Raw genomic sequence first — 23,843 nt, 5'->3', positions numbered from 1 at the left:
GAGATGATCACGACCGACCGATTTGAAGCCTTTCCTTCAGGCTTATCGCCCACGACGGCCGTCGCGCCACGGGCCGCAGCTGCCTCGTCTCATCTCATCGGGTACCCGTTTGTGTGGACGCCGCCTTCACGATTCGTCCCACGTGGCAATGAGAAACACTTTGGCTCTATTTGTCTTTTGCCTAAGCAGGTCCATCGTGCTCTGATTGTTTATCGGTTTAATTAGTCTGCAATCGGTCTTGATCCGGACACGTAAGGCTTTCGCGACCGCGAGCCGTTTCGGATAACTACCAGTGCCTTGCACGTACGCAAGCAATGGATATGGGTTCAGCTCCATCAATGATAGTCCCTGGTAGGCCATGTTGCGAAAGGTATGCGCTTAACAAACTAGGGTCGGTTTACAGGACACGCCTCGTTGGAGAGGGAGAGAAGGAATCCTCTCGTCTTTCTAGTGCAAACCGCTCGTGATATGCTGCATGCCCTACGGTCTTGCGGATGACACATTAATGCCGGCCAATCATGCTAATCCCATCACGATTGCAGTGGTCCATGGGGTTATATATCTAATCATGATTCTGAACGACGGCCCCCCGATTCAACAAGAATGGACAAATTGGTGCGAAAGTGACCCAACTCTAACAGTCCTGATCAGGATATCCCACCCGAATGCTAAATTGGTTTCGTCTCTCGTTGGGACATCACCGCCTTAAGCAGTTTCTCTAGCACCTTTGTGTGTTTCACCGGTTCCTGCTGTGCGCACATGGTAAGATGCCGATCCGCGTAAACGGTCTTGAGGACAACCGACCCTGTGAGAACTGAATCCTCGATGAAGCACTGGCATTTGCAACGCGGCCGGCACCAGTACGTGGCGAAGCAGTAGCGCTGTGACGAGTTGTGAGAAAAAAAAAATATATATATATATATGTATCTAGCAGCATTACATATCAATAGTACTATTTGACCTTGACTTGGTCGGCGTAAGCACTTATCCCTCCGGTTCTGACTCGATATGGCGCACACGGCAGCGAAATCTCGCGTCAACCACTGATGAATCCCAACGGCCTTCCCCCCAACCACAGCGGCAACACCGGCGCCCGGTTCTGGACTGGCAGTGGAGGACAGACAGTGGTTGCACTTGCCACAGCACCACGAGCCCCGGCCGTTGGCTATGTATGACCTGGTCAGCCGACCGAACCTTAAACGAGCCCGTTGACACGACGCGCAGCGAAGGCCGAAGCCACAACCTGAATGAATCTTGCGTGCATTCAAGATGCTCTGACTTCCTGGCAGAGCTGATTACCCACGAACATGATTACTACACTTCGTGCCCCTGCCACCGCCCGCCGGGCACCGGCACCGGTTTTCCGTTTCCCGTTCTTTTTCACTGGACGCAGTGGGTCTCTTCTTTTCGCTTGGGCTCCAAGCTTTGCACGGCGACGGAGGACACGTTTGCCTTTGGCTCCCATGTCGGCCTGCTGCATGCGCTGCAGCGTGGCATCCTGTGCGTGTCTGGCGGCACTGTGGACTGCGGCGGGTCAGTTGACGCTGCGGTTGGCACGTCCACTTCGTGGCCGTGGGTCAGGTCGCTTGCATTCGTCTGCAAGGGAGGCAGCCTGCCCTCTCTACCACCGATGACATCGACACAGGCGGGAAGACACGCAGGCTAGATGATTATAATAAAGTTGTTTCGTTTTAATAATAATAATAATAATAATAATAATAATAATAATAATAATAATAATAATAATAATAATAATAATAATAAAGTGTGTATGTGTAAGCATGAACTCTTTTCGGAGAGGAAAGCTCTCAACTATAAACCATAAACCATGCAATCGGTAGTATGCATTACGGTTATTCTCTGCCGTAAAGGAAGCATGAACTCCTTTCAGAGACAAATTAAGCAAAGATTTACTGGGAGCTCTCAACTATAATAAACCATGTAACTGGTAGTATGCATCACGGTCATTCTCCAGTTGATTCAGTAATGAATCAAGGGGGCTTTATGTGCAGCAGTTATTTCTTATTTATTTTTTGACAGCAAAACGGACTACATTAACTAGCAGACAGGGTTGTTTCGTGTACCAACTGGTACTACAAGAAAATCTGGTGGATCCTCCGACCAGGAACTATGGATCACTAACTTGCATGGCTACTAATTATGGGCTCTTGGGCAGTGCTCAAACATAACTTTAACTAGGCCACGAAACCCCTATTGACCTTGATGATCACTCGGTTGCTCCCACCGACTGCGCTAACATGGTAGTAACGCGATAGGACATCGGCCGTATTCTGCCACAAAGGCAAAAGGAGCGCCCCCGCCCCTCTCAGCTGATCACATATCAAAGCAGCATCAACATTTAGGTTGATAGACCCTGCCAGAGATTGTGTCACTATTAGAGAGCGTGCTTGTAGCTTTCCTGCTCATTTCTTGTTAGTTGTAACCGCCTGGCTGATCATTGCTCCGCGGGTGCTTTTCAATACTTCGCACAATACGCATCAAGATTTTCCTCCATTTTACCTGCATCGGCAGAACCTTAAAAATCACTGCTACTTTCCATCTTTACGTTCTGCCACAAAAGGGGGAAACTTGAAAGGAAGTAGAGAACATGTGGCCATAGGGCATGTAAGCCACACGAACAAGTAGGGCGAGTGAAGGCCAAGTCATTCACAAGCCAAAGTGCATGATTTTTTGTCAAACATCAGAATTCGTAGTAATTATAGCAGACTAAGTATTGAGAGTGATGTTTGAGACACCGAATGAAGGCATGAAACTAAATTTCAATCACTGAAATCTCTACCCCCGGCATAAGTATGCAGCACCTGATATCTACTACTAGATGATACCCCGCGCGTTGCTACGGGAAAGAGTTGCAATATATTTCAATGATATTCAGTTGTCTTGATCCTTAGCACTGCATATATGAAGAATCATCCTCACCAATGTTGAAGTTACATATTATCTATAGAAGTTGTCTATAAAAGGGAGCTAGGTTCTGTTAGGAAATTGGAATCGATACAAATAACCTCCACGATTAATTTGAAACTGCATTGATGACAAAATGGCCATCTTTAAATTGCAACTATGTATGACAAAAAATGTGGAATGGACCTAAAACTGCAATCATATGTATCTGATGGAAATATTATAATAAAACTAAGTGAAACGTTCTTTTTGTAGTCAAACTAACTGAATCTTGTTTCGGCTATGAAACATGACGTATCCTAAAGCATGGAAACAACTGCGCTGAACACTAAATGTTCATAGAGCATCTCCAGCAGATTAGTGGAAAAATTATCAATTTAGTTATGGCGCCTCAGTAACAAATGATGGATGAGTTACCTTTGTCATGTCAGGCATGATAACTATCCTTGACCATCAGTGTTAATTGCATCTGAAGTGCTTGGGAAGTGTTTCCTCTGCATGGATACAAACTAATCATAAATTTAGTTGTGAAACCAATAGTAGATCAAGAAATTATAAGATGTGAACATGGTACCGACAACAAAAAATCACAAACATTCAAAGTTAGCCTCAGCTTCTTAACTGGTTCTTCTTGGATAAGCAGACAACTGAGTGTACATATTGATCTCTATTGCCACATTCTGCAAGGAATAAATAAGTGTAAGAGAAGTCGCCAAATGGAGATTTTGCTAATAGATGAAGGGAACCAAGGAAAACAATATCTCATACATGAATGGTCATAAAATAGATGGGCTCAATATTATAACAAAACAATATCTCCAAATGGGCAGGATGCAGCATACAAGAAGAAATGTATACAAATGCAAAATACAGATCTCTTAGGGAAATTAACAACAATATGACATACTATTAATAGAGAAAAAGAAGCACATATATGTTCTGCATGAAATAACGTATCCATGAAATAGCAGGTAAACACAATTCTAAAACGTTGCAAAGGCATACCAATCGATCGATTGAAGTTGCCGCACTTATATAATAACATGTTGGGAAGAGCACTTGTGTCCTAAGCTTGTTCAGTGGAGCTATTTGCAAACTTGTACACTATTAGAAACATCATAGTTCTAAAGTCAGAGGAAGGGAATGGCACATCAGTAATATAAAGCAAAATAATTGGCAATAAAGGCAGTAAAGTGGAAAGGTCTAATTGTGAACGAAACAAAATTAAGTCTTGGTAGGCATCATGCCATTACACAAAGCTTGTTCAATGGAGCAGTTTGCAAACTTGTATACTATTAGAAACATCATAGTTCTTGTTAGGAATATGCAACTTGTATTTCCACGAGGCCATAGGCCGGTATATATACATGTACAGGTGATGGACTATATGCAGGAAACCCCTTATAGATTGGGATAAATACAAAAGGGTACATGGCTATATTATATATACTCTAACACCCCCCTCAAACTCATGGTGGATGAACAACACTGAGTTTGGAGAGATAAAAGCCATGCTGCGCTCTAGTCTGGGCCTTCGTCAGAAAATCCGCCAACTGTAACACGGAAGGCACATACTGAAGAGCAATAACCTGATCCTGCACACCGGCGCGCACATAGAAAGCATCAACACCAATATGTTTGGTGAGCTCATGCTTCACAGGATCGCGCGCAATGCTAATAGCACCTGTACTGTCAGATAAGAGCAGAGTCGGTGTAGTGACAGAAACACCAAAATCCTAAAGTAACCACCGTAACCAAGTCACCTCTGCCGTAAAAAGAGCCATCGCTCGCAACTCAGCCTCTGCACTCGAACGGGAAACTGCAAGTTGTTTCTTCGTCTTCCAGGCAATGAGAGAACCACCAAGAAAAACACAGTAAGCAGAAAGTGAACGACGATCGGAAGGATCACTAGCCCACGTAGCATCCGAATAGGCCTGAAGCTGTAAAGAACTGGAGCGAGGAAAGAATAGACGGTGAGAGGTCGTGCCCCGAAGATATCGGAGAACACAAAGGAGATGACTATAGTGAACCGAGGTGGGAGCAGAGACAAACTGACTCAGAATATGAACCGGATAAGAGATATCCGGACGAGTGACAGCTAGATAGACAAGACTGCCAACAAGATGACGATAACGCGTCGGGTCAGGCAGGGGATCACCATCAGTATCACGGAGGTGAATATTGAGCTCCATGGGAGTCTCAACAGTGCGCTCGTCAGTAAGAGCAGCACGAGCAAGAAGATCCCGGATATACTTTTCCTGAGATATAAAGAAGCCATCAGAGGTAGAAGAGACTTCAATCCCAAGAAAGTAGCAAAGAGGTCCAAGATCAGACATAAGAAACTGCTCGCTAAGACGGGCCTTTACAAAGGCAATATACTCGGGGTCATCCCCAGTGATGATCATGTCATCAACATAGAGAAGAAGAAGAGTCCGACCACAAGGAGAAAGGTGAATAAACAGTGCTGGATCATGAGCACTTGCTGAAAAACCAACGGCAGTCACCACAGAGGCAAAACGCTCAAACCAGGCACGGGGGGCTTGCTTAAGGCCATAGAGAGAGCGAGGAAGACAACATACCATGCCATCAGGAACAGAATACCTAGGTGGTGGCTGCATATACACCTCCTCACGCAGCTCACCATTAAGAAAGGCATTCTTAACATCAAGCTGAGATACAGACCAGTGGCGTACAGAGGCCACGGCAAGAAGTGTACGAATAGTGGTCATATGGGCCACAGGAGCAAAAGTCTCGTCGTAATCACGACCATGCTCCTGCTGAAAGCCACGAGCCACAAGACGAGCTTTATAACCCTCAAGAGAACCATAGGAGCGAGTCTTAACCTTGTAGACCCACTTACATGTGATGGGACGGACACCGGGAAGAAGGGAAACAAGATCCCATGTACCAGTGCGTTCAAGAGCAGCAATCTCCTCCGCCATCGCAAACTGCCATTCAGGATGAACAACAGCCTGACGATAGGAAGTCGGCTCAAGAACAGCAGCACCAGCAGTGGGAAATCCAAGGTGATCAACAGGCGGACGAGGGCGAGAACGCAAACCATAGGGAGGCTGAGACAAGGATGACGACACATCCGCAGAGTCATCCACATGACGTGAACGACGAGTGTAACACTGAGGAAAAGATGGAACAATGCAAGGAGGGATCGCCAAGGGAGAATCGGGGGGTGAAGACGAAGAAGTCACCGGAGATGAAGGTGCAGAATCCGGTGACATGCGAGGGGAGGAGACCGTGGGAGATGGTGGTGGCAAATCGGCAAAAGGTGGAGAAGCAGAGGGAGCAGAACGAATAGGCAAAGGCTCGATGGGGGTGAGAGGTGTATCAGGAAAAGTGAGGAAAGAGATATCCTCCACTGAAAAGGTCGAGGAAGATGGGCGTGGGTAGAAGGGATGAGACTCATCAAAAGTCACATCCCGAGAGATACGCATCCGACGACCGATAGGATCCCAACAACGATAGCCCTTATGCTCATCACTGTAGCCTAAGACGACACACTCAACAGACTGAGCGGTCAGTTTGGTGCGTTCACGAGGAGCAAGAAGAACATAGCAAACACAACCAAACAGGCGAAGCATCGAATAATCGGGAGAACGATCAAGAAGACGCTCAAAAGGAACACCACCCTATAGAGCAGCGGAAGGTTGTAGATTGATGAGATAGGTGGAGGTGGAGACGGCCACAGCCCAGAAATGAGGCGGGAGAGAGGCAACAATCATCAATGCACGAGCCGTCTCAAGAAGATGACGATGCTTTCGCTCAGCCACGCCATTCTGAGCGTGAGCACCAGGACAAGAGAACTGAGAAAGAGTCCCTTGCTCAGCAAGAACACCCCGCACTATCATAGAAATATACTCGCCAGCGAAGTCAACACGAAACACACGAATGGGCGAAGAGAACTGAGTGTGAACCATGGCAGCAAAACGATTATAAATAGACAACACCTCACTACGAGAAGTCATGAAATAAAGCCATGTGTAACGAAAAAAATCATCTATGAAAATAATATAGTATTTGTGACCCCCTTTCGAAGCGAAGGGAGCCGGACCCCATACATCAGAATGGACTAAATCAAAAGGACGCTTAGACACTGACTCACTATGCGAATATGGTAATTGAATCTGCTTGCCAAGACGACAACCCTGACATTCTAAAGAGACATCTCCTGAGACAGACCCCAGAAGACCTCGACGAACTAAAGACGACAAACGAGAACCACAAAGATGACCTAGTCGATGATGCCACTGCTGGAAGGAACCGGTAGCAGAGGCGACCGAAGCGGAGGAACTGGCGATAGTGGTGGCAGCGGAAGGAACATGAAGCCAGTCTAACTCCCAAAGACCCTGAGAATCACGGCGGCGAGGACCAGCCCCAACCAGAGTGTGCGTGCGACGGTCCTGGACAGAACAAGAGTCAACGTCAAGGATGACGCGACAACCAAAATCAGTAAGTTGGCCAACTAGAAAACAGATTCATGGTAAGTCGAGGAACATGAGCAACATCAGGGACATAATAAGGAGTGGTAAGATGGCCTCTACTAACGACAGAAAGAGGAGTACCATCAGCGGTGAGGACATGAACAGGAGAATCAAGCGATCTAAGAGAGGACAAAGTGGAAGAATGAGAAGACATATGAAAAGAAGCTCCAGAGTCCAGAACCCATGGGGATGTACCTGACTGTGTAGAAGGTGGTTGCTCAGTGCGAGAAGCATCAGTCACAGAACCAGCAGTACCCGTCGAGGAAGAACCTGAAGCAGCGAGCAGACGCTTAAGTCTCAGAATATCCTGCTCAGTCAAAGCGATGGCTGAAGATGTCGAGGTAGTAGACGAAGTCCCTGAAGATGATGATCGCGCCTGACGCAGGTGTTTCTTTTTCCGGTAGCACTGAGACTCAACATGACCATCCAGGTTGCAGTAGCCGCAATATGGACAGGGGCGGCCCGAGCCACCAGGAGGAGTGGACAAGAGCGGCGGAGCACTCGAGCGAGACGAAGTCGGTGCAGCATGTGGCGTAGCAGGGGCTCGAGCAGCGAGCACAGAGGGAATCTCTAGTAAACCAGCACCACGCAAGCGAGTCTCCTCAACACGAATCTCAGAAAGTGCCTCCATGAGAGAAATACGGCCACGAGAAAACAACTGAGCACGCCGGGGCTCAAACTCCTTACGGAGCCGAGACAAAAACTCGTAGACACGATGAAACTCCAAATTGGCCTGTACAACCTGGCAACATGGGCAAGTACGACAACCAGCACTGCGGAGAGAATCAAGCTGACGCCAGATAGCAGAACTCTGTGCATAGAAATCATCAATAGTAGAGTCACCTTGTTGAAGAGCATGCTCCTGACGAACCACAGAGAGGTATAAGGCATCACCAGAGGGCTCATAACGCTGACGAAGACAGGTCCACATCTCAAAGACAGTAGGAAGACCCAGAAACTCAGAGGCAAACTGGGGCAGAACACTAGCAGTGAGAACAGGTGCAGCACGAGCATCATCATCAAGCCACTGGGTGTAAACAAAAAGAGCATCATGATACGCCTGAAGAGCCTCCTCATAAATCAAAACATGCTCATCATAAGTACGAACAGCGGCCTCATCAGCAAGCTGAGCTGCATCCTTCGCAACCTGATTAGCATCCGCAGGAAGAACCAGTGGCGTCGACGGAGTGGGGGCCACAGGAGGAACCGGACGTGGCGGACAACGGACCTCGCCAGAAAGAACGCCCCAGAGATGGATGCCACGCATGTGAATGCGCATGAAGCCAATGAACTCGGTGTAGTTAGTGCCATCAAAAATCACCGTACAACGAGGAACAATAACGTAGCCTGATGCAGCAGACATTTTTTTTTAGAAATAGCAGAGAGATCCGGCGAGATGCGAACTGACAGAGTCTGGCGGAGGAGCTGCGGGATCGAGGGCGAGGCAACCGCAGCAAGAGTCGACGAGATCTAGCAGTTGTTGTGGGAACGAAGGTGGTGGCAGCAGCAAATCACCAGATCAAGATCCATGCAGCAGCGACCTCACCAGATCAAGATCCAGGCAGCAGCGGCCTCACCAGTTCGAGATCCAGGCAGCAGCGGCCTCCAGATCGAGGCGGTTTGGAGCGGGACTCAGCGCTTGGACTACGACGGGAGCTTTGACCACGACGAGACGGGAGAAGCAACGAGTCGCGGATGGGAGCGGACGAGCGGACCGGAACCAGGAGCTGACGAGATCGGCCTGACCGCGAGCGGGGCCTGCGGCTGGTTCGATCCTGCTGCTGGTTCGATCCGGTGAGAGCAGGAGGAGATCCGGCTGCGGGGAGAGAGGAAGCAGCAAGAGGAGATCCTGCTACAGCAGCGAGATCCGGCGGCTGCTTGGACAAGGGATTGGATTGGAGCACGAGTTGCGCGTGCAAAGGAAAAAAACCTAAGGCTCTAATACCATGTTAGGAATATGCAACTTGTATTCCCATGAGGCCATAGGCCGGTATATATACATGTACAGGTGATGGACTATATGCAGGAAACCCCTTATAGATTGGGATAAATACAAAAGGGTACATCGCTATATTATATATACTCTAACAGTTCTAAAGTCGGAGGAGGGAACGTCACATCAGTCAATATAACGCAAAATAATGGCAACAAAGGCAGTAAAGTGGAAAGGTCTAATTGTGATCGAAACAAAATTAAGTCTTGGCTGCTTGCAGTATTTCCTCGGCGCCTCCAACAGGTGTGATAATTGTGAACCAAGTCTACGACATTCTAATGCTATCTTGGCATCCATAGCCCATGATAAATAATTACTACCATCTAGCTCAAGTTCATGAAATTCTCTATTCATAACGCCAGCCATTTCCTGCATGTTGTGATCATGCATGAGTTAGTTTTACTATGAGAGTAAAATGTAAGTAACAACAAATGCTTCGGAGGAGCAAAGTTTTTTTAAGTATAGTTGATGCTTTATACTTGTATGTGTAGATCTCATTTTATATAAATGACACTTTGAAGATAGTCACCGTAGATGACACTTTGAAGATAGTCACTGTTACGGTGTAGATCTCACAGCAATAGAGAACATAATCTCGCTTTTACTAGTAGATGTTCATATTTCTATCAACTTGTGTCACAGTACATTTTAGAAAATCACTTTGAAGGTAATCATCTGTCAAATGGCTAGATGTAGACCTCACAGAAATAGTGGATAGTCTGCAATTTGATGCAGTAGATCACACCGTCACCTTTTGATTGCTGATAAAATATTTGAGGTGGTCACACATCAAATTGCAAGATTGGGAGAGCACTCGAAGATAGTCCTTTTGCTAAAACAAAAGAAAAAGGTAAAATGTAGATCTTTCAGCAATGAGGATAACCTGCAAAGTGTAGTAGATGCCTCAATTACCTTGTGATCCCAAACTTTGAATTGGAAAATAATAATACTGTTGTACTTAAGAATTACATATTCTAAAAAGATGCTTAAGCAATCATATAGAATATGTAATACATAGTCTCAAACTTTATTCTAGACAATACATGGTCTAAAATATGAACTCTGAAATAAATTGAACGGGTTACTCCGCAATATACGGATACCATGGGCTCTTTTCTGATGAAACGCCACAGCACCAGCAGCCTCTTTTCTCGGTTATTGGGCTGCAGGCCGAAGTAACCTGGGTTGAGGCCCTTCGGGACATTCGGCCCACATGTTTATTCGGGTAAGAGGAGGGGGTGAGTTGGGCTGGCCCAGCACCGACAAAAGGAGGGATAAGGAGGGCATGAGCGAGGGTTTCCCCTTCTAGCTGCCACAACTGATCCACTCTCCGTTCGACCGGGTGCCATGCACTGCCACTCGTCGGCCCTCCCCTGCCCGTGTCGTGTCGTCTTCAAAGGAAGTGGGTGGGCCCAACGTTGCATCGCAGCCTCCTACATTGTTGCTCGCGTCGATGAGGCAGAGGGCGTCCGACGACCACGCGCCCCGAAGGGTTGCGCGGTCTTGCTCCATGGTCGTCGCGAAACGGCGCAAGATCTGGTGGGCTAGGCGGTGGCGTGGGAGGTAGAGGTGGCGCCAGAGGAGGTGGTGTCGCCGGTGATGGAGAAGGTGGTGCCATCGTTGACGAGCCTCGCCTTCCACCTCAACATCTTCAACCTTGATGGCCATGTTCAGGTCGGGGATGACGTTGTAGCCACCGGTTTCCGTTGCTGCCAGCGTCGGTGATGGGAGATCTGGGACGGGTCGTATCCAGGAGGAAATGCCCCGGCAATTGGTCCATCGGAGTCAGCGGCGACACCTGCGAAGGAGGCGGTGGAGCACTCGCACACTTTGGGCATGGTTTTAGACCATGCTCACGGGGGCAGAGGCAGCGGCTCGAGGTCACATTTGAAGTTCTCCTCTTCTCCCAGAAACGGTGTTGGCAGATCTGCAAACAACCAATCCATCGGATGGATGGCAAAAGAAGATGGTAGAGTTGTCGGTACGACGTGGTCAACAGTGACGGACGGAGCTGAAGGACCGGCATGGTACAGTGCAAGTACGTCATGGTTAACAGTTGCGGCCGGAGCGGAAGGACCAGACTGGTGCACCGTTAGTCCATGCCCACGAAGTGGTGGGTTGTCGTGGCGTGCACACCCACACACAGCAACGGTTCTGGCGAAGAAGCGGCGACAAGAGCCACTGCTTGGACCAGGACCATGACGGCGACGTGTAGCATTGCGGTGGCGTTGGGTGCATGGAAAGTGACGACTTTCTTTCTGGATGAAGCGGACAAAAGCAAAAGCTAGTGACGGCAGGTCCTTTCCTGCTATGGATCTTACCTTTCTCCTTTCTTCCCCATGATGTCACTCTCGGCAGAGGCAGTGTGGTAACGTGTGAAAAATAAAAGTGGATGATTGAACTCTTGTGTTTCTCATTGATCTCAGACTATTTATACAAGAGGTTGTTACAAGTTTGTCAGAGTAATTCTAACCGTAAGTAGTGGTTGCTAAAGTGTGAGGCAAAAGGCAACTACAATTGGCAGTTGCTAATATGTGAGAGATTACAACTGCTGATGACAGTTACGGATTACAATGTCGGTTCCTAATTAGCACATATTAATTAGCAACTTTGCACGTTATCTAATCCTATTCCTAACAGGTATTAACATGTTCTAATTAGGAACCGGCATAGTAATCCATAATTGCCATTAACAGTTGTAAATCTCTCTCACATATTAGAAACTACCAATTGCAGTTGTCATTTTGTCTCACACTTTAGCAACTGCTTCTCGCGGTTAAATTTCGCTCACACGTATTAGAAACTACCAATTGTAGTTGTCAGCCGAGAGAGCCAACACGAGAAAGAGAGGAAAAAGGTGAGAACCATGGCAGGAAAGGACCTGCCGTTACTGGCTTTTGCTTTTGCCCGCTTCATCCAGAAAGAAAGTCGTCACCCAGCGCCACCGCAATGATGCACGTCGCCGTCATGGTCCTGATCCAAGCCGTGGCCCTTGTCACCGCTTCTTCGCCAGAACCGTCGTCGCACATGGGTATGCACGCCACGACAACCCACCCACTTCATGGGCATGAACCAACAGTGCACAAGGCTGGTCCTTCCGCTACGGCCTCGGCTGTCAACCACGACATACCTATACTCCACCATGCTGGGCCTTCGGCTCCGTCATCACCATCAACCACATCGTACCAGCAACTCCACCATCTGCTTTTGTCATCCATTCGATGGATTGGCTACTTCATGTCTGTCAGCACCGTTTCTAGGACAAGAGAACTTCAACTGTGACCTCACGTCGTCTCCTCTGCCCCCGTACTGCCTGGAGCATGGTTTTCGACCATGCCCAAAGCATGCGGGGGCTCAACCGCCACCTCCATGGTTGTCGTCGCTGACATCGACGGAAAAACTGTCGGAGCACTTCCCCCCTCCTGGAAACGGCTCCGTCCTGGATCTTTTGTCCACGATGCCGGTAGCAGCGGAAACCGGCGGCTACACCATCATCCCCTACCTTAACATGGCCATCAAGGTTGAAGACGTCGAGGTGGAAGACGAGGGCTCGTTGATGACGCCACCAACTCCTCCGTCACTTGCGGCACCACCCCCTCTTCAGGCGTCGCCTCTACCTCCTACAACACCGTCGGAAGCCCGCCGGATCTTGCCCCGCTTCGTCACGGCCATGGAGCAGCACCGCGCAGCCCTCCAGGGAGCGTGGTTGTCGGACGACCTCAATCTCATCGGCAACCTTAGGGCGAGCAGCAGCGGAGGAGGCCGTAGTGCGGCGTGAGGCCCAATCCACCTCCCTTGAAGATGGTCCCGACACGGGCAGGGAGGGTCGACAAGCGACAGTGCTTGGCACCCGGCCAAACAGAGGGGGATCGGGAGTGGCGACGACCAGGGCAAACCCTCGTTTGTGCCCTCCTTATCCCTCCTTCTGTCGGTGTTGGGCTAGCCCAACTCACCCCCCTCCTCTCACCCAAACTGGGCTACAGACCAATAACTCGAAAAAATAAGAGGTTGCTGGTGTTGTGGCTTCTCATCAGAAAGAGCCCATAGTATCCATACATTGCAAAGCAGCACGATCTATTTATTTCAGAGTGATATTTTATTATATTTAGAACCTCTTGTTAATCTGTAAATTATATTCAATCATGTATTCCAATATTGTACTTGTTTGTATTTTTAGACCATGTATTGCCTAGAATAGAATAAAGTTTCAGACTATGTACAACATATTCTATATGATTGCTTCAGCATCTTTTTAGAATATGTAATTCTTAAGAACAACAATTCTTATTTACAATTCAAAGTGCGGTGTCACAAGATAAATGAGACATTTACTGCACTTTGCAGATTATTCTCATTGCTGAAAGATCTACAATTTCCCTTTTTCTTTTGTTTTGGCAAAATGACCATCTTCGAGTGCTCTCCCTAACTTGCAAATTGATGTGACTACCTCAAATATTTTCTAACAATGTGATCTACTGCATCAAATTGCAGACTATCCACTATTGTTGTGAGGTCTACATCTAGTAATTTGACAAATAATTATCTTCAAAGTGATTTTCTAAAATATAGTGACACAAGGTAATATATATGAACATCTACTGGTAAAAGCCAGAATATGTTCACTATTGTTGTGAGATCTATACCATAACAGCGACTATCTTCAAAGTGTTATCTACATAAAAAAATTAGGCCTACACATATAAGTATAAAAGCATCAGCGATACTTCAAAACTTTGATAGCTGATTTGCTAGAGCAGAAGATTGAGGAAATAGGAAAAGGAAATGTGATTCAAGTTGTGACTGATAATGGTGCTAACTATAAGAGGGCAGGTGGTATCCTGATGGAGAGGCATCCAACCCTTTATTGGAGTCCTTGTGCAGCTCATTGCTTGTATCCTATGCTTGAAGATATAGGAAAGTTGAAGCCCTTCAAATCTTGCATTGCGCGTGCTAAGATTCTTGCTGCAATGAGGGATGTTGCAAAGAAGAATCTTGTGAGAGCCGGAGCCACTCGCTTTGCCACAGCTTTCCTTACTTTGAAGAGCTTGCATAAACATAAGACTGCCTTGAGATGTCTATTTGTTAGTACAGATTGGTTGGTGAAATCAAAGAAATTGGCTACCTCAAAGGCTGGGATGGATGTGCATGATACGGTGCTTTCCACGGGAGTTTTGGAATACAGTACAAGATTGCCTTAGAGCTTCAGCACCACTTCTCACGGTACTAAGGGTGGTTGATGGTGATGTAAAGCCAGCCATGCCGGAGGTTTCTGCACTAATGGCTTTTGCAAAAGAGAAGATCAAGGACCGTTTTTGTACTAACAACAAGCAAACTTTGCTAAAAAAGATATTGACCATTGTTGAGAAGCGTTGGGTGAAACAAATGGACCATCCATTGTATGAGGCTGCCCAATATCTTAACCAAGGAAAATTTTATCCCATTATGAAGAGAGGAGATGATGACTTAGTTGGGGAGCTAAGGGGCTGTTTTAATGATGTGCTTGGAAAAATGACTGAAGATGAAGAGATTCGAAACAAGATTGATCAACAAGCTGTTCTTTATGAGAACCAAAGGGGGCCCTTTAGTAATGTGATGGCGATGCAAAATATTGGGACAAGGAACCCTCGTAAGTGTTTTCAATTTCAGCAACTAAATTTCTGTGATTTAATTCCAGAAAATACATTTGTAGCAATTAAATTACAGCAGCTTAATATATGCATGTTTTTGCTGTTTAGTTGATTGGTGGAAGTCATATGGTGGCCGAACAATTGATCTACAAAGGTTTGCAAAGCGCATTGTTAGTGTTTGTGCATCATCTTCCGGGTGTGAGCGCAATTGGAGTGTCTTTGAGGGGGTGAGCTGACTTCTTGTCGCCTATATGTGCTGATTTGATCTTAGTTTCAGCAAGCTATTTTATTGTTGATTGTATGATTGCTATTTGTAGATCCATACAAAGAAAAGGAACAGGCTACAACACAAAAAGTTGAACTATTGTGCGCAGGTTCCAAAAGAGGCATGAGAATGTGGGTAAAGGTGACTATGATCCTCTAATCATTGAAGATTTCGATTGGAACAATGAATGGGTTGACCCTACGGTGGAACTACCTCAAGGTGCTCGTGGTCTTGTGCACGATCTGACATGGGACAGCATTGATGTAGCTGTTGGTGCATCCCAAGTGCTTCAAGATCGTCAATTTCCTAAGGCTGCTCATACCCAACAAGGTAGAGGGACTTCATCAAGTGTGGGAGAGGAGCAAGTTGAAGATGTGGAGGAAGTGGAGGAGGAGTTCGGTATTGATGATCATGATTTGTCAAGTGAGGATGAAGAAGATGCGACCAATGCTGCAAATGGTGATGGCAAGAACATGGATGCCAATGAAGATTGTGACTTTGACAATGACTATCAAGGATTTGGGAGTTGAGCGATGAGAGAGTCGGTCTTTTGTTAAATTTGTTGTGTGAACCTAAGTTATGCCATTAGACTTTAAGATTATGGTTATGGACTCCTATTGTTGTTGAGCTATGTAATGTTATTGGGTTTGTTTTGGTAGCTTTGTTTCTTCTGTCTTCTCAATCCTCATATTTAATTCTTAGTTTTACAATGTTTGTTATTGTTTAGCTATGGAATATGGACTTACTTTTCAGTGTCTAATGTAGGCTGTGTTGAAGAAACAAAGAGAGAGGAGCACGTGGGAATGCAATCTGTACAACTTGGGCAACCACCAGGTATGCATGTAGCCATGTAGTCATGTACAACTCATTTGGTGCTACAGTTTGTTGTCATACATATTACAGAGTTAGGTCATAGTTGTGATTTAATTTGCTATCATTCGCCATAAGGTTGTGTCTATGATGTCGCCATGCCATACGCCATAAGCGTTATAATGTTATGAAGGGGGTCGGTCGCCATAAAACGCGTTACGCCATAGAAACATTGCTCTCCTGTCATGAGTGGAATAACGTTTTGATACTTAATACCTTTGGCAATACAAATGAATTTATCTATGCAGTTAATGGACGTAATGACTGCATATTTATATGGGTCACTCAAATCGAACATATATATATATATATATATATATATACACAAAATTGGCTATGTACTCTTGGGAGTACGTACTCCCTCTCCTCATGTATCACATAGATGAGTCTTTTATATCTCATTATTATTTTTAATATACTTCACTAATAATTACTAGATACCTTAAAGTGATATTCATGAAAAAAATCATGTGAGTTTACATATCTTTAAAGGTTTACGTATATACTGCTTTGTTTATACTTTAAAAAGGTATATTATAAAAAGTACGTCGCAACTGATATTTTTTCAATAAAACATATTTTTTTCAATAAAACGCATATTGAGGTATCTTAGAATATTTAATGAAGTATATTGAAAATGATAAAGAGGTATAACCAGTGCGTATATGAAGTATATTAAGAATGAGAGTACATACATCCAGGAGTACAGGAAGTCTCTGAAGGACTTAAAATGCCGAATCCCAAAGCAAATCAAAACGCATATTGTTTAAAATTACAAAAGTCACTTTATGGCTTAAAACAGTCGGGTAGAATGTGGTATAACCGATTGAGTGGGTTCCTCATTCAGAAAGGTTACTCAAATAATGATGATTGCCCTTGTGTATTTATAAAGATGTCCTCACATGGATTTTGTACCATCTCTGTGTACGTTGATGACCTTAATAACATTGGAAGTAGCCTAATATAGACGAAGCACGCAATCATCTAATGACGAATTTTGAGATGAAAGATTTGGGAAAGACCAAATTTTGCTTAGGCTTACAGCTTGTGCACCTCCCCTCGGGGATATTTAGTATACCAACCTGCTTATATTCAAAAGGTTTTGGAAATTTTCAATATGGATAAATCATATCCATCCAAAGCCCCCATGGTTGTCAGATCCCTTGATATGAATATAAAGATCCTTTTAGACCTCGGGATGATGACAAAGTAATATTAGGACCTGCGTTCCCGTATCTCAGTGCACTTATGCGCTAATGTGCCTTGCAAATTGCGCCAGGCCTAATATTGCATTAGCGGTAGATTTACTAGCTAAACATAGTGTTGCTCCAACAGAACATCATTGGGCATGAACGACGAATATCCTTAGATATTTATATGGCACAAAAGATATTGGCTTATTCTATCATAAAAAACAAGATATGACTGTGATAGGTTATACTAACGCTGGCTATCTATGTGATCTCACAACGTCGGGTCACAGGCAGGTTTCGTATTCTTATATGGTGGAACTGCTTTTTCATGGAAGTCAACAAAACAATCTCGTAGCAACTTCCACTAACCATTCTGAAATTATCGCATTGTTTGAAGCATCACGAGAATGTGTATGGCTTTGCAGGATGATTAACCACATTTAAACTTCATGTGGTGTTGATTCATTAGGGTCACCAACTATTATCTATTAAGATAATGCAACTTCAGTTGCTCAAATGCAAATGGGTTATATAAAAAAATAATATCACAAAACACATTTCTCGTAAGTTGTTCTTTCCTTATGAATTATAAAAAGATGAAGAAATTGATATTTTGCAAACCAAATCATGTGAGGGTCTAGCAGATTTGTTCACAAAGTCTTTACCAAAAGCATTCCAGAAGTGTATTCACGGAATTGGTATGAAACGTTTTCGAGATTTGCAAGTTTCAGAGGGAGAAAACTCCCAGAACTATAACCCATTAATTATCATCAGATAATAGATATTCTACTCTTTTCCTTTAGGCCTTGTTTGGTTAAGGCGGATTGGGGAGGTTTTGAGAGGGAGGGATTTCAGGGGATTGGGTGAATCCCTTTGTTCCACCCAATCCTCTCGAATCCCCGGGGTTTTGCTTTCACTAGTCCCCCGAGAAGGGTTTTGAAACACATGGATAGAAAGGGGTTGAAGGGGAACGGAGGGGATTGGGCTGAGCAAACCCCTCCTACCAAATGGGCGCCCGAGGATCTCTGGGGTTTGTGAGCCCCCGGGGATTTTCCTCTCAAAACCTCCCCAATCCCCCTTAACCAAACGAGGCCTTATGAATTTTTCCATCAGGTTTCTAATAAGAGGTTTTTAATGAGGCAATATAAACAATACAATATTGTTTTCTCCTTATATTTTTTTCCACCAGTTCTAAAAGAGTTTTCAATGGTTTATCTATTACTCCTATTTTTCCCACAGGGTTTTTGGGGAGATTCTCAAATTGTACAAATGATTCTCAAGCTGGATGGCAAATACACAAGAAACTCTATATGATGAAATAAACAAGAAGCTCTAGATGATGGATACTTCTAGAAGATGTGTGATCCAAGGGGGTGTGTTAGGAATAGGATTAGATCACGTGTTAAATTACTAATTAACATGTGATGATTAGGAACGAACATATATTTTTACATTCTACAAACGGAACGCTGCACATTAAGAGCCGCTGACGTGGCAGATTGCTGATGTGGATAGGCTGCATGTCGAGATAAATAGGATAGTCGGGATGAATCTCTTAGGTATATAGGATTCTTATTATTCAGTTTCTTTTACAAACTGCCAAACAGATTGGTTCCTGGTGCGGGCTTGCATGTATCTGACAACCAATATATGAATGTAAGCTACTCTGTTTAAACTTCATTTAGATTGATGAGACTTCTACGCTCCATGAAACTCTATATTGGTACTGTGAGTGTCAACTCATTTAGTCATGTTTTTATTTTCTTTCCTGTAACTTCTGCAAATTCCCAATTTAAGCATTCATGGTAAACAACTCTCAGGAAGGTGGGACATCTCCATGAAGGTTTTGGTAACTTCGTGTTTTACATGTCTACTTTTGGAGTAAACATGCACATCTTGTGCTAAGAGTACCTAGAAAGCTAGAACGTAACGAATATAATATGAAATTTGGATACTACTATGGAAATACCTATGAGCTATGATATACTCCCTTCGTTCCTAAATATAAGTCTTTCTGGAGGTGTCACTACGAACTACATATGGATGCATATAGACATACTTTAGAGTATAGATTCACTCATTTTGCTCCGTCTGTAATCCCATAGTGGAATATCTAAAATGACTTATATTTAGGAACGGAGGGAGTAATATGAAATTTGGGATATGACACGAAATTTGGGATATGACAGAAGGGTTGCGGTAAGAGTTCACTATAATATGCTACTGGCAGTCCAGCACTACCACACTATGGAAATACCAACGATACCATACTGAACAGCCAGAACCAAATTCATTTTAGTAACCAATGTAGCACTTCAATTTGTATGAACACTCAGTAATGATAGGAAATACAGATGCACTAAACCGGATAAAATTACCTCTCTTGAGTACATTTAGCACTGGATAATGCTTGCAAGACCTTGCATCTTCTGGGAAGTTTGACTTCCCTTGTTATAATCCCAAGCTTCTTCTCAAAACGTCTGGCATACAAGCATATCAAATACTATCCTCGGATTCTGCTTTAGAGAAACTGTATAACAAATAAGCTCGCTCAACCTAATCAGAAAGCTGAAACATGGCATCAGCAGCAGCAAATTATAATTGTGCAGAAAGGAAAACGGGGCTGCATTTGCACTTACTCTTCTGGTACATTTGGTCAAGTGCCTTTATACAAGCCTGTACCAGCATAAGTGGAGGAAACAATCACAATTGCCAAGTCTATCATATATATAGCAAAATATCTGCACCAGTTTGTCTTCCAACGTTTGTGAATTTCATACACTCATGAGATCAACAAAACCATTTTACGATACAGTGACATGCCAGGGAAAACAGTTTCAGAGTTCTGCCTGAGCATCTTTTGCAGTATCACTGTCTCAGCTGCAGGGGAGATTAAGTTCAGAGCTTTGTAATAAAATGGTAGATTGGAACCTCAATACAGGACTGATTAGCCACCAACCATTCCAAGTAAATCATCTTGCTCGGATGCACTGCCCTCTTCGTCAACCTCAGCAAAAGAAGCTGAATCAGGGTCATATCCGGACAGTTTCATCTCATCAATCAAATCATGCAGCATGTCATACAGCTCCCTCGATCTTGGATGGACGTTATCTCCTATAAGGAATCCATGCATCTCATTTTGCACCTCAATCCAGCTACAGCCAGGTTCCTTCTTAAGCCTTCCCTGCTTCATTAACCTTCTTGTCCTTGAAACATCAGCCCATTTCCCTGATCCTGCATATACATTTGACAGAAGAATGTAAACTGAAGAATCCTCAGGATCCAGTAGTAGAACATTGCCGGCAGCAAGTTCAGCCACCTCAACATCCTGATGGATCTTGCAAACGCTTAGGAGAGTCTTCCAGATGACTGCATCCGCTTCAAAAGGCATGGTGCCAATAAACTTCAGAGCTTCCTGCGGTCCCTTTGACCGTCCTAGTATATCTACCATGCAAGCAAAGTGCTCCAGTTGTGGTTCCAGTTTGTAGCGGGTGGTCATCTGATGGAAGTAACAACATCCATCATCCAGCAGACCAACATGGCTGCAAGCCCGGAGCACAGCAACAAAAGTTGCATGGTTCGGAACCACATCCTCCCTTTGCATCCTATCAAACATCTTGAGTGCTTCTGCTCCTTGACCATGCAGCGCATAGCCGCATATCATAGCATTCCATGACACGAAATCCCGTTTCTGTGCCTTCTCAAACATTAGCAGTGAGTCTTGCATGTACCCACACTTGGCGTACATGTCTATAAGGGTGCTGGATATATATTCATCTACCAGCATTTCTTGCTTAATTATCTGACCATGGATTTGTTTCCCGATCTCAATGGTAGCTAGGTTAGCACAAGTGTCAAGAATTGTAGCATAGGTGAAATGATCAGGCTTAAGTCCAATATCTAACATCTGTGAGAAGATTTTCTGGGCATCCTCACTCTGTTTGTTCAGTGAAAATCCTGACATGATGGCATTCCATGAAACAAGTTCTTGCTTCCCAATTCTGTCATGGAGTTTCTGAGCATCTGTCATCATACCACATTTACAGTACATGTCAACAACAGTGCTAGCTACAAAAGCATCTGAACCAAGTCCTGACTTGATGACTTTGTCATGAACCATCAAACCAAACTCCAAAGATTGTAAGGCTGCACAAGCCTTAAGGACACTACCATATGTGAAATCATCAGGTTCCATACCAAAGCGTAGCATCTCATTAAAATGAACTACAGTGTCCTCATAGCGCCCATTTTGCTCAAGAGCGGCAATAATAGCATTCCAAGAGATTGAATCTCGTTCCTCCATATCCTGGAAGATAAAGTATGCTTCAACCAATGCTTTGCACTTCCCATACAGATCAAGAATTGCATTTCTGACACAGATATCCGTCTCAAAACCTGATTTCATTGCTAAGCAGTGGACTTGTAGCCCTTTTAAATACCCCTTAATCTCTGCACAGGCACTGAAGATGCCCGATAAACTGACTGCATCAAAACCAATGCCTGACCTGGTCATGAACTGAAACAGTTCCAAGGCCTCATTTGCAAGCCCAGCGCGCACAAGCCCAACCATCATGGCATTGCACGTTTGTACTGTATGGCTGGGCAACCCAAAGAATGCCCTTTTAGCATCCACCAAGCTATTAGCCTTAGCATAAACATCGACAATAGCTGTCCCAACAATACGGTCGGTATTGAAGTTATTCTTTATGGCATGTGCATGCAACTGCCTTCCAGTGCTCAGACATGATTTTGCTGCGCAGGATCTAAAGACACTGGCATAAGCCGGCTGGCTCACTCCCATCCCTGACCTCTGCATCTCCATGAACAGCTCCAATCCACGCGTGTACTGCTCATTGTGAACGCACCCAGCAAGGGCTGCACCCCACGAGACCCAGTTCCTCTCGGGCATTCCATAAAAGAAGAAGAACGCGTCATCCAAACTGCCGCACTTGCCATACATGTCCACGAGAGCACTCCCAGTCCGGACATCAATATCTAACCCTGCCTTCACCGCCAACGCATGGATTTGCACACCGAGTGCCAAGTCGTCCAGAGCACCGCACGACTTCAGAAGGACAGCGAACGTTGTCCGGTCGGAGGCAACACCAGAGCGAGCCATCTCCAGAAACAGGGCCACAGACTCGCCATACATGCCACGCTGACAATAGCTTGAGACGAGCGTGTTCCATGACACGACATCCGGATTTGGCATTGCATCGAACAGTGATACCGCGGTCGCGATGTCTCCGCAGTGCGAATACGCGGTGAGCATGGTGTTCCACGAGACGGTGTCCCTGTGGGGCATCGCGTCGAACACCCTGCGAGCGTACGCGGCGTCCGCGCAGCGGGCGTACATCTGCAGGAGGCAGTTCGAGACGAAGGCTGTCGGGACGAACCCGGACACGAGCATGCGCGCGTGAGCGGCTCGCCCGGCGTCGAGGGCAGCGCGGCCGCCGCGGGCGCAGAGCTGGAAGAGGTGGGAGAACGTGGAGTTGGCCGGAGCCGCCAACGCGGGAGGCGCCCGTGACATCGGGACTCGGGGAGAGCGCGGCGCGAGAGGTGGAGCTCATGTGCTAATGGCTGGAAGGGAGGCATCGGGTGGAGGAGTGGTGGAACCTTGGAAGCGGCCGTTGCCGCGCTGCGCCATTAACACGAACGAGGAGAAAGAGGCTGGTCGTGCCCGATTTTCTTCAACCACCACGGAACGCTTTTATCAGAGTAAGAGATGGACGTGATGTTTTTGCACGCTGAACAGTAAATTTCAAAAATAATATAAATAATTTAAAAAAAAATAAGAAAACTTTGACAAATGTTTTAAATGCTCGTGAAATTCGTGGCAAATAAAATAAAATCAAAACTTTAAAAATGCTACTTTCAAAAGCATTTTGAAGCAATACTTTTGTTTTTTTGCCATGACTTTAAAAATTGTGATTTCGTACTGAAATTTTGCAAGCTATTAAAACATTTATAAAAGTTTGGTGTAAAAGAATTTCAGATTATTTAAAACATTTTAAAATATCTTACAAATTTTCTGTTCATCCAAGCTCATTTGTATGCATTCCTTCATGAGCATCTTGTCTCCCAAAGCTCGGTTACCGGGAATGCATAGCTGGCCGACCGGCAATCCATGACTTTTTTGCTCGCCCCCTCTTCAGATTCATCGATGAGATGCAAGAACACTAGATTCTCGTCATGGTCGTCGAGAATAAAGTCTTCTATGTCCCAATTGTCGGAAGAAGACGATAAGGACGAGCTCCAATCCATCTACAAAATGTACAAAATTCGGCATGAGTTTGACCTAAACCTACTCCGCGGCAAAATCGAGCTCGAACCCGCAACAAATTCAGTCGAATATACCTTGCACGTCGGTCGAAGTTGTGCCGGACCGCCCCATTCTTCTTCATGCCAGCCATAGCTCCCTCGTGTCGCCTCCTTCTTCTTGCGCCCGCCCGAAGTCGACCCACCTTTTCCTTC

The 23,843-nt window shown here is 45.2% G+C and overlaps 1 protein-coding gene across 8 annotated transcripts; it reads right to left on the bottom strand.

The window, feature by feature from the left end:
• Positions 1-1,909: 1,909 nt before the first annotated feature.
• On the bottom strand, positions 1,910-23,038 carry LOC123437529 (pentatricopeptide repeat-containing protein At3g02330, mitochondrial). 8 transcript variants are annotated; one of them, XM_045115720.1, is made up of 6 exons: positions 20,009-23,038; positions 19,748-19,937; positions 3,931-4,029; positions 3,500-3,605; positions 3,343-3,419; positions 1,910-2,520 (listed from the first exon to the last, which is right to left on the bottom strand). In XM_045115720.1, exon 1 carries the CDS (start codon positions 22,897-22,899, stop codon positions 20,317-20,319), a length of 2,583 nt encoding a protein of 860 aa, XP_044971655.1. In that variant the 5' UTR covers positions 22,900-23,038; the 3' UTR covers positions 1,910-2,520; positions 3,343-3,419; positions 3,500-3,605; positions 3,931-4,029; positions 19,748-19,937; positions 20,009-20,316. The 8 variants fall into 8 exon arrangements, with proteins under 8 accessions (XP_044971655.1, XP_044971650.1, XP_044971656.1 ...); XM_045115715.1 differs by having other exon boundaries at positions 3,504-3,605; XM_045115721.1 differs by having other exon boundaries at positions 3,343-3,434; positions 3,521-3,605.
• Positions 23,039-23,843: the final 805 nt, after the last annotated feature.

Source organism: Hordeum vulgare, chromosome 1H, assembly GCF_904849725.1.
Source record: "Hordeum vulgare subsp. vulgare chromosome 1H, MorexV3_pseudomolecules_assembly, whole genome shotgun sequence".
Classification (NCBI taxonomy): domain Eukaryota; kingdom Viridiplantae; phylum Streptophyta; class Magnoliopsida; order Poales; family Poaceae; genus Hordeum; species Hordeum vulgare.
The sequence above is the reverse complement of the archived record's forward strand: the minus strand, read 5'-3'. Positions and strand labels throughout refer to the sequence as shown.

What these genes read in the sequence shown, in the direction of transcription:
- LOC123437529 (XM_045115720.1), bottom strand. Translation starts at nt 22,899, where the DNA reads ATGTCACGGGCGCCTCCCGCGTTGGCGGCTCCGGCCAACTCCACGTTC.